The sequence below is a fragment of the Strigops habroptila genome, chromosome 4, assembly GCF_004027225.2.
Source record: "Strigops habroptila isolate Jane chromosome 4, bStrHab1.2.pri, whole genome shotgun sequence".
Taxonomy (NCBI): Eukaryota; Metazoa; Chordata; class Aves; order Psittaciformes; family Psittacidae; genus Strigops; species Strigops habroptila.
The window spans coordinates 28,001,427-28,012,757 of NC_046358.1; the positions used below are offsets into that span (position 1 = coordinate 28,001,427).

Below are 11,331 nucleotides of genomic sequence, written 5' to 3' on the forward strand. Positions count from 1 at the left end.
ACCGGGGCCGCGCGTGACCAAAGAGAGCGGTGAGCGGCGGTGGCGGGGTCGGCGGGCACGTGACCGGCGCGCGGGGCGTGGCCGCGCGCTTGGTCCGGGCGCGGTTGCGGGCGGCGCGATGGAGCTGGTGGCGGAGCTGAGGGGCCGTGACGGCGAGACGCGGTCCGTGCGGGTGCCGCTGCCGCGCCCGGCGGAGCAGGACGAGGCCGGGCAGCTGCGCAGGCTGCGGCGGAGCCTCGCCGAGCTGCAGGAGCGGGTGGTGGAGCTGCTGGCGCCCCTGGTGCAGGCGGAGAGAGAGGCGGCGGGTGACGGCGGGCCGCGCGGTGAGTGGCGGCGGGGCGCTGGTGGGAGCTTGGCGGGGGGGGCGGGGCTCCGCTGCCCGCGGGTCGCCGCCTGCGCCCCGCGCCGCTCATCCGCGCCCGGTTGAACTCCGTCAGGTGGTGCCGAGGATGACGACGATGATGAGCAGGAGGAGGATGAAGATGATGAAGACGAAAACAGCATCGACACGAAGGCGAGCGCCGACGACCCGCCTCCAAAGCGGACGAGGGTTCAGCAGCCGTGGTGACGGCACTGGGGACTGGGGTCAGGCCTGGAAGGGACGTTCCAGCTGCACCGGTGTGAGGGTTCCCGGCCACGGCCAGGCGGCAGCCTGCGGTGCTTCTGCGCCTGTTCGGAAAGTGCCGATCCCGAGACTGTTTTAACACGGAGGCCGTAAGGAAAGCATGCACCTTGGTGTCAGCAGCGTGCTGCTTACAGGGAGCCAGTGTTACGCTGAGAAGAATTTTTGGTAGACTAGTTGACAAATACAAAACTGTTCTCACCAGTCTTCTGACTGCTACATTTTTAATGACGTTTTCTAAGTGATAGTATTTATTCATGCGACTTAAAATAAACTCTTATAATAAAATCTGGAGTGAGTTATTTTTTCAGACTTCATCTTAAAATGGTACAAGACAACTTTTATTTGTATGGAGAGAAAGCAGTATAAGACTGCTACAGTATTCAACATTAAAGAACTGTGTAGGACTGTGTCCATTCCTGAGGAGTCCTACAATGGAAGATTATTTTTGCCTATCACCAAAAAGGCTTATTATAGTCACCCATCAATGAAGTATTTTCCTGAAAAATGTCATATATAAAGTGGATTGAAAGAGTCAGAAATCTTGGTTTCAAAAAATCCTGATTTTTTTGTGACAGCCAGGCAAGTCAGTGTGACTTTGAAAGTTGTCTTTAATATTCCACAATTCAAAAATGTATGTCTGTCCTAAGCCTGTTTTCTCAAAATGTTGGGTTTCTTTTTATTTTCTTTTTATGCAGCAGTTAATCTTTATGTATTTTCTTCCATGACCAAGTTTTATCCAGGCTGATTTTTAGGCTTATTTGGTAGCTAAGTCAAAGTGAACAACACAGAGTATTATATTCTGCCGATGCAGAACTCCCATAATTACCTAAAAAACGGTAAGAGCAGAGTGAATTTTTGAGAAGCTTTCTAAAAACAAAACTTTGGAAAGAAACTAGGGGAAATGCACTAGGATTCAAGTGCATTTCAAGTGACACCTGTGAGTACATTATGTGTAACAGTTCTTGGCTGTGTAAATGAGCATAACCCAGTCCCTCTGCTAAGGCAGCTCATTCTTTTGATGATAATGCAGCATATGGAATGTCACAGAATCATTAGGGTTGTAAGGGACCTCTCGTGATCATCTAGTCCAGCCCCGCTGCCAAGGCAGGGGTGCTAGGAGCTCCCTGCTCATCCATGCAGGTCTCCTGCCCCCTTTCCTTGATTTTTTTCACCATGGGGATACACTGGTCTTGGGCCTGGAGGAAGCGGTGCTTAAATACTGACCAGCTTTCTCGGACTCCCGTCTCTTCTAGAACCCATAGGATTCTACTAAGCAGGTCTTTGAAGAGCCTAAGTTAGCTCTCCAGAAGTTTAGGGTTCTAGTCCTGCTTACTGTTTTGCTTCCCACGTGCAGGATCCCGAGTTCCACCATCTCATGATCGCTACAGCCAAGGCTGCCCCCAACCTTTACATCTTCAACCAGTCCTTCCTGGTTTGAAAGTACAAGGTCTAGCAACACACCTTTCCTCACTGGCTCCTCCACCACTTCTATCAAAATGTTACCTTCAGTGATCTGCGGGAATTTCCTTGACTGTGTGCCCTGGGTCATGTTATCCCTCCAACAAATATCTGGGCGGTTGAAGTCCCCCCATAACAGATGCTTCTTGCAAGGGGAAAGTTGTCAATGCTTCACATGTGTTACTTTAATTCCCAGTTTGTTTGGTGCATGCTTCTGTGAACAAGCATATAGCATTCTAGACAGCCAGACCATAGAGCTTACCGGGGCCTGAGAGGCTTCTCTAGCAGAAATTTACTAACTGATTTAATAGTGTGAAAAGCTTGCTTTTTGTTCATTTTCTGGCTGGCAGTTTGTTTATGTATTATGGAAACTGAGCAAATCTTGAGACTTATGTATGGAGGGCAAAGTATCAGAATAAATTATGAATTTTTATGAGCACAGAATTGCCTGGATTTGCTTGGAAGGGGCAGGGGTGTGTTGGAACTGAGGCGTAGTAAACATTTTTTTTACATTTTTACATATTCTTAAATTCACACACCCATTATTCTGTGAGCAGATATGACAGAGGTGTAGCCTGGGAGAAAAGACCACTCCTGAAGACTAGGGAGGTTTAGTTGCTGAGGACCTGGGATGAGAGAAAATTACATAAATTAATCCTCATCACTTGTCAGGCTGCAAAATCTTAAAGTGAGAAAATGCTTAAAGTGTTTAGAGTAGATAATTTATCGACGGAAGTAGCACTGAAGGAAGTGGCTTCTCAAAATGGCAAAGGCAACACTTTTAGTACAAAAAAAAATATAGCTTGATAAATGTATCAGAAGAGCTCTTTCATGCGGTCTGTGCTTAAAGTGCAGACATCTTTTATGTGCTCCGTTCTGCAGCTTTGGAAACTGCCTGTACAGCTACATCTGGGAGTAGTGTGTCAGCGCCCTCCCACTCACAGTCCTGAACACTCCAACAGTGGTGTGAACTGTGGGAGGGCTATGAAGCAACGTTTAACATTAGGCATGAATTTGCAGCCTTTATATATAAACTTTGTGTAAATAGTCCACTGGGACATCAGGGGCTGAAAACCTCTGGTCTAAAGCAACAAACCCTAACTAACCAAGCTTAAAGTTATTTCATGACTTCTTTTAAAAGTTTTTTACTACAGTAAAAAACCATTTAATAATTAGATTTTAGTCTTTCCTTTACTCTGTGGGTAAGACTTCACCTGTTCATATTCTGCTGGTGCCAAAAATGCTGGAAGCACCAGCAGAGCTAGCTTTCCTCTTCTATTGTCCAGTATTCCTATCACTATGTTGACAGGTTATACTAAGTCTCTCCATTACTGCTTTCCACCTCAAGCTCAAATCCTTACAGACGTAGCATTTGCTTGAATTAGACTGTCATTCTGTAGTTAGTTGTAAAGCTCATGCTTGTCAACAGCTTTAATCCAAAACCAGGCTTCTAATGAGAAAAGTCTACAAACACAAACCTCTGTTCTGTAAGTCACCGCTGCACCCAGCACATGCTCCACATCCAGACAGCTTGTCTCACCACATCGGGCATGCTGATGAATTTGCTAAAGGCCATGTGCTTGCACAACAGAAACTTAGGCACTTCTTCCTATCATTTTCTATTTTTGATGCTTCCTCTTAAGCTGTTCTTCTTTAACTCCATGTAGACACAAGAAAACTGCTGAGTTTAAAACCTACAGCATTGAGTTAAAAACATAGCCCAGACAGTGCTATCTCCCTGTCACACAAAGGTAGAAAAATTACGAAAGGATTCAGTTTCACCCAGCCAGCCTCAAGACTTCAGGCTACAGACAAGTAATTAGGGCACAGAGTATAAAAGGACAATGAGAAAAGATCAACTGAACATACACCCTGACGGAAGGACAGGACAGTAAGCTTTGGCAGCTGACTGCCAGCACTGCTATCTCGCAACAAACATAAGCAACAACAACAAAGCCGTTGATATGTATCTGCATTAACAGACTTCTGTTTATAAACATTGAAAAGTTTTTATTTTATAGATTAAATAAAATGGTGATTTTTAAAGTTAGGAAACAACACAACTTAAAAGCTCTGACTCCCAAAGATACTACAAGTCAGAGTTTATACTTTATTCTTACTCCAGCATATTAAGATGGCAGCTTCCTTCTTTTCATATTGCACTTAGAACTTAAAACCTTCTTGTAAAGGCTACATTGCTTTCAGGTCCTAGCACCGATGCTGGGGTTTGAAACCAGTGTCTCAAAATGCCTCCAAATGCAAACAGAAAGTTTAAGGTGGTGTAACTGCCATGCTTAAACAAACATAGCAACACTGAAAATAGTGTTCTCTTTCCAAAGCAAGAGAAGGCTGGTATCATTCTCCAGGATTCCCTTAGTCAGAAATGGATTAGCATTTGCGATGATTAGGTACTGACAATCACAGAGAATTGAAATTACAGTTCAGGAGTTTAGTTCATAATTGTTTTGGGCCTACTGCTTTTGAAGAGTATGTTTTGCACTGTTTTCACATTTGGAAGGTTACTTCCATCATGGCTGGCTCGAAAATTTAGTTACTAGTTAAGAAGAAACAAATAAGGACAAGAAGAAAGAACAGGTTCAAGATTATTCAAAATACACAATCCAGTAGTTAGAATCAAATGCTGTGCCAAAATAGCACTGAAAAATAGAGGTCTAAACTATGGTAAGAAATCTCAGTGAAACTTCAGTATGACTGAAGAAATCTTCATTCATTGCAAGAATGAGGTGGTCTCATTTCTTCAAATTTCTGGAAAAAACATGATTATCTGTCCTACAACCTGTCTGTAGCACCCTCACAATCTAATACCAGTTAACCTTCCCAAATTCAGTGTTTTTCCTAGTACATCAGTGCTCCCAGAACACAGTTTCCCATTAAGTCTGGAGTGAAATTAGAATGGTAATAAATTCCAATCACTTGTAATTTTATCAAAGGAGATTTCTATAGATAGGAGAAAGAAACACAAATGAAGTTTTGTGCAGACTACAGGCCAATACCAGCATAAGCTGCTTTTGACATCATAGGAAAAGAGATTAAAGCACCAAGCTTCAGGCATATGCCACTCCTCACTGCCTACCTGCTACAACATGGTACTGTCGTGGTTACTGAAAAAAAGTCTGCTACCGCAGGAAAAAAAAAGGTACCTTTTTCCCTTTAAAGGTTTGCACAAACTTTATTCTTTGCTTCCTGTATTTATATGTAAACTTATTTTTAAAAAAATCATTAAAAACCAGCACTGATGTAGATATTAATTTCTCAAAAGAAAAATCAAAGAACTGTGATTGGGTGAAGTGCAGCTTTTATAATCATATTCTGATTTTGTTTCTTTTACATTTACCACAAAAAAAAGTATCTTTTCATTGATTTTACTCCAAGGGAAAACAAAGGAAATCGCTTTTTTTGCTAAGAGGAGTAAAGTCATGGACCAGAAACTTATTTCCCCCCAGGACGTTTCAGATGGAGTGTTGCAATTTTGCATCATTAAGGCAAAACGAGGAATACTTCCATCAAGTGTCACACAGGGCATCCCACTGTGGCCATCCCAATAGACCCACATTTAAAAACCTCTGTAGTAATTTTTTTTTTTAAATAGAAAACAGTCACTCTCTTCATTGCTTAACAGTATGAAAGAAAAGGGGTCTTTCCAGCCTTCACTCAGAACTTCAGTCTTGTGATTAGATCAGGCATATGCAATTGCTTCAAAACAGCTACAGAAACTAGAAATTGAGCTAAGTGTCAATCAGTTGTAATCTACTGATTTGATTAGAGGCCTTCACAAATGTTTGATGGCGATTGCAAATAACAGCCAAGCAGATAGGAATGATGCAATACCCGACAGTTTTGGGGTCAGCTCTTGTACAGGAATAGAGGAACAAGAACATCTGTAAATACGGTATTAAAAATATTATAGTCCACAGCCAAAAAGGCAAGGATAGCAGTCGTACTTTTAAGGAGTGCATCCATGTGGTTCCTTCCTGTGGTTCCTTGGGGTGTTGCTGAATGTGCTCCAGTGCAAGTTTGTTGTAAGTCTCATTGATTTCAAAGACGTAATAAAAAGCTGCAGCACTTGCTAACAAGTATAACCCCACACCAATCCATCCCATCCTCTGGCGGAAGTTCATCATTCTCCATGCTCTGCACCTGCAACAAAAGGTGACATAAACATTCAGTACAGCTTGGAGAAAGAGGGGACGCAGATGAGGCTTGGTTTTCGTAAGTTAACCTTTTATAACTTTTCATTACATATTGGTAAAAGAGCACACACATCCATTTCTGAAGACCCGAGTTCTCTCTACGTTGCAGAAAGTCATAGTACTATGTGAGCAACGCACTAATAGTAATTACATATAATGCTCCATCTATGGCTCTGGCTACTTTAGGGCCTGCTAGCTACCAATACAGCAGGCTAAAGTCAAGCACTGGGTGAACAAAACGGAAACCATGAATTGGATAAGTTACTTACCCCATCTGCCTCAGTGCTTCTAGCTGCAGGGTGGTGATAATAAGACTTTCTATAAATACACAAAGATTGTAAAGTTCTTTGACATCTGCTAGACAAACATGCTGCTAGCCAGCCAGTAACAGGAGCATCGCTGCTTGTTTGCAGTGTAGGAACATCCAGTTTTATTAAGCTCTAGCTGAGTGCCCACCCATGAACCACATAAAAGGATGTTTTCAATTTGAACATGTACTAGAGGTCTGTATTTGTACTTATTTTCACACATAAGATACTGTAAGAATATTACCTGCACCTAACTGTACTTCTGCTCCACCTGTGAGCAGCTGCGGTATGCCTTCTGGAGAAAAGAAGTTGAACACCTGTACTAGTAACTGACTGTGCAGAACAAACCAGACATGAGTCAAGAAGCAGCATAAATTATCAAAGCAGCAGAGACACTACTGGGCTCAGTTTTAGCTGCTTTATGATCTCTGGCTGGCTGCATGAGTCTAAGTGACTTGAAACACTCTTCAAACCAGTTACAAACACCCTAACTGAAGTACCTCCACTCATATCATGAAGTCATCACCACCTTCCCTAAAAATAGCCCTTGGGCAGGGCAGGGCAAATGACTGCTTCACTGCAGCTGATCAGAGTTCTCCTAACAAATATGCTTTTTCAGACTGTTCAGTTTTTATCCTTTTGTACAAGAGAGTTAAAATGAATTTATACAGTACTGTTTTAAGAAAATATATCAGGCTTTAAAAATATTAGGCAGAAATGCTGACTCAATAATGCGTTATGCACATAGAATAATAATTATGAATAGAAGAATGAAAGAGTTTACCACAATTAATTAAAAAAATCACTAAGTCTTTCTAAATCCCCTTTCCTAAGGCTAGACTAATCTGTTTGGCTAGCAATCTTGAAAGACTTCCTGGTTTTCCACATCTGAAGGATACCCTCAAAGCCTGACCTGGCAGAATCTGAGCAGGGTAGCCCCAGAGAAGTTTTTCTGGCCCTCACGCTGCTGTGCCTATGGTGGCTAAGAGAATCAAACATACAGTGACACTAAACACCTGAGAATGCATTACTGACGCCTGGGGCAGCTGTTGCTTAGTTTTTCCTTTTATACAACAGAATGCTTCTGTTTTATACTCCAAGTAGGACAACCGAACAATTTGTGTAAGAAGCTGTTAATTAATCCACTAGGTAAAAACTTAAACTCCAGAGTCCATGTCTATCCAGCAGCTAAATCACTGCCAGTTCTTTCCTGTAGTTGGGCATTTCGGAGATGACTAACAAGCAGCTGCCTTCAGAGAAAATAGATCTTCAAAAGGAACGTAAGCGCTGAAAGCACAAACACTATTAAAACCGCAGTAGATTTAAGAAGGCAAACCTTAGTTGTTTCTGTCCTGCCCTTGCCAGTAGCCAGCACAGGAGCCTCAGCTCTACGTTACACCGAAAAAGGCAGAGACAACACTTGAAGAGTTTTCTTATTTACGTTTCGAGAGGCTGTTTTAACTCGCGGCTCTCGGAGGCACCCACGGTGGTTATCGCAGTCCTCCGCCCGCATTCCGCGGCCGCTCCCGGGCTCTCCTCCCGCAACAGGCCGCGCAAACCGGCCGCTGGCAACGCCCGCGGCGCTCAGCCTCCCGCCAGCGCCGGACCCGCGCCCCGGCGAGCAGCGCTCCGCCGCAGCGGCTCCTTCCCCGCCGCCGGCAGTCCCTTACCTTCCTCCAGCGGAGAAGGAGGGAGCGGGAGGGCGGCGGCAGGCGGCCCGCTCCCCTCAGCCCGCGCCGCCGCGCCGGCACACGGAAGGTGCCGCCGGGCCGCCGCGCCGCTGCCGGCCCGCTGCCATCGCTGCCCGGCCACCGCGCCGGAACCGCCGCGCTTCCGGCATGCGGGGAAACGCTTCCGGTGCGCGCCCGTCTGCATCCGAGGCGGGGCGGGGCGGGGCGGGGCCGGCTGGCTGGCGGCCATCTTGGCCGGGGCCCGCGCCTCTCTGTGGCGTGGTTGGCCTCGCCCAAAATGGCGGCCAGCGGTGGCGGCGCGCCCCTGGATGGCCGCTCGCCTTCTCTGATCACCCTGCCGTTACTGCCGTCGCGGCTGCCCGCTCCGAGCCGCCGTCGCTGCAGCGCTAGTGCTGCTTCATGTAGTGGTGGAGGAGAGGCTGGGGTCAGGCAGCCCAGCCACGGTGCAGAGCACCAGTCTCCAACATGCAATGGTGGGCAGGCCCGTGCCCCAGTGCCTTGGTGTGACACTCACCTTTGCCCGCGCTGCCGGTTCGAGAGTGTTTGTTTTGATTGTAGAGGCACTCGACGAGAGGAGAAACTCAAATCAGTTGTTTCAAGTTGGCTGCTTTAGCCGGTTGCGACGCATTGAGGGAAATCCCAATGGAAACTGTCAGGTTGCGAAACAGTCTCCAACAGCTGGCGTATATGTACTTAAAAACCAGTATGTCTTTACACATAAATATGCCTTACTGGCTTATTTACATTGAATTAAATTATTAGGAAATAATGATACTGGGAGAAGGCGTCAAGGAAGCAAAAGGATCATCTAAATTGACAAAACCTGATCTAGTCACGAGTGCAGTTCACTGACATGCACCACAGTGGTGGTTGGTAAGTTTGCTTGTGCGGAGGGTGTTTAAACATTTCTCTGACACATACTTCCTGTGCTAGTTAAAAAAATTCAGTAGCTGCAGACCATTATATGTAAAATGAAAACATTTTACTAAACTCTTCTAGAGTCATGAGAAAACTACTGTTTTGTCATACTGCTGCTGGGAGCTGTTGTATTCTTTGTGAACTGCTCCAGAAATTGAATCAAACACACGGGAAATGGGTGTCAAATCCATTTGGTTTGTCAGAACATTGAGTTTTACTCTCTATTGGCGTAGGGAATGACTGACTCAGTGGCAGCCAGCACTGAACTCTGCCCTCTGAAGTTACAGAGGAGCGGCGGCAGCCACAGTTCACACATATGCACAGCTATACCGAAAAAGGCGGCTAACAATGTAAAAAGAGATGTCAAATGAGAAATGAAAGATGCTACAGCAATGACATTTTTTTGGGGTGTAAATAAGCATATACACATCTTTGTATATCACATATATACACATCTGCCAGGGGGTTTTTTTGGGTGATGTAGTTAGTGCTTGTGAGGCAGTATATAAAAGCTGCTGCAAAATTAAATTTATGATGGCTCCTACTACTACGTTTAGTGTTTCAGTGAAGAATGTAAGAAACTAGAGTTTCGGGTTATATTCAGGACAGATGATGAGCTCACGAATTCAGAAATAAGTTCCCTGTCGCAGAGAAGCTTCACCTTAAGCTATGCTGCTTTATTTTGTGTGTTTGGGATCTGTTTGCTTTTGCGCTCGTTCAACTAGAGGCTCAGAGAAGTGCCTCTCCTTTGCCACTGTGAGGACACTAGATGGTGCTCAACACCACAGGCAAAGCCAACCTGTCGCATGCCGGGTGAAAACCCGATTCCCGGTTCAAAAGTTTTGCACTTAAGTGAGGATTTCATCATCTTTCATGCAGTTTAAATAAACTGTTAGTATTAAGGTTCTGATGAAAGATATAGGTATGAATAACTACATAGAGCTAATTACTTAAGGTCCTTTCCAACCCTAACTGTTCTATGATTCTGTGAATTATCCCTGGGACACTGCTCTCAACTAAATGCAATTCTTTCCCTTCTTACAAGTGGTGAGATCCCAGATGATCTAGAAGTGAATATAGCTCCTACATAGCTGACAAACCTTCTACTCAAGTATGGCTTTATTGCATTTTCTTATATTTGGGGTAGACGTAATGATGGGAAATGGAATACCTACTGGAAAAAGTCTATTTAATTTAAAATACCAACCTAGGTGTCAAAGAGAAGGGTTTCAGGCAGAATTAGTATGTGACTGTGTGAATAGTGGATACTCATACTAAATGTAAAGCCCACAATTAAGATTCTGAAGAAAAAGGAGTGAAATGTGGGGCTTCTTCCTACTGAACAAGTCTGTCCTCTGGAGAGTTGGAAAGAAAGGATAGTTTAGGATTTAACCTGCTTGGTTTATGGGCCTTTTCTTCTGTGTTAACCATAGACCTGAAATGAGAGTTATGAGGAGAAAGAGATAAAATATTTGTGGATTTATTACAGCAAACACAAACTGCCTTTGAAAGCTAAGGCATAAGACCAGAAAGGGTGATTTGTAATATCTTTGGGCTAGATTTCAGTTTGCGTAAATTCAGTGTTATGTTTAACCTTTGGCACAGGATAGGAAGGGATACTGCAGATATCCCAGCTGAAGTGTCCTGATAAAGTACAGAGGACAAATGAGAGCTGATAATAGGAAACAGAAGGCTAGTTGTAAGCTTTGCACCAAGCAAAGTTTTCATAACTTAGTATTAAAGGAGGGTCTTCCCTAGGCTTAGATTTTGGCCAGAATAGAAAGCAAAGGTAGAAAACCTGAGATAATTACCAAACCCCATGTTAGTTTGGCTTACAAATGGAAGACAGGAGCCGAAGGACAAAATGCACCATGCATTCTTTGGGTAGATGAAGATTTAACGTAGTCATAGGTAGGTTCTCAGTATTGGTAAGTAACCAAGAAGTCAGAATCTAATTACAGAAACATTTCTCTCAAGACAGTGTCAGCCTTCTACTTTGTGGGGCACTGATTTTTAATTCATCAAGATCACCACATTCCTGGATTTTTTCCTTCTTAATTCTAACTCTAAGCCAAACTCTTGGCTGGAGATCTAGGATCCCTACACAGTCCATATGTGTT

General features: G+C 44.2%; 2 protein-coding genes across 4 annotated transcripts; one reads left to right on the forward strand and one right to left on the reverse strand.

Annotated features, from left to right (window-relative positions):
• The first annotated feature begins 3 nt into the window (after positions 1-3).
• On the forward strand, positions 4-2,861 carry LOC115606084 (EKC/KEOPS complex subunit GON7-like). The gene is made up of 2 exons (XM_030481407.2): positions 4-323; positions 438-2,861. The coding sequence occupies exons 1-2, from the start codon at positions 119-121 to the stop codon at positions 566-568; spliced, it is 336 nt and encodes a 111-aa protein (XP_030337267.1). The 5' UTR covers positions 4-118; the 3' UTR covers positions 569-2,861.
• A 1,211-nt stretch (positions 2,862-4,072) lies between these two features.
• TMEM251 (transmembrane protein 251) lies at positions 4,073-8,502 on the reverse strand. 3 transcript variants are annotated; one of them, XM_030481404.1, is made up of 4 exons: positions 8,273-8,502; positions 6,564-6,612; positions 6,046-6,241; positions 4,073-4,639 (listed from the first exon to the last, which is right to left on the reverse strand). In XM_030481404.1, the coding sequence occupies exons 1-4, from the start codon at positions 8,475-8,477 to the stop codon at positions 4,631-4,633; spliced, it is 459 nt and encodes a 152-aa protein (XP_030337264.1). In that variant the 5' UTR covers positions 8,478-8,502; the 3' UTR covers positions 4,073-4,630. The 3 variants fall into 3 exon arrangements, with proteins under 3 accessions (XP_030337264.1, XP_030337263.1, XP_030337265.1); XM_030481403.1 differs by having other exon boundaries at positions 4,073-6,241; positions 8,273-8,436; XM_030481405.1 differs by lacking the exon at positions 6,564-6,612 and having other exon boundaries at positions 4,073-6,241; positions 8,273-8,360.
• Between the last annotated feature and the right edge of the window lie 2,829 nt (positions 8,503-11,331).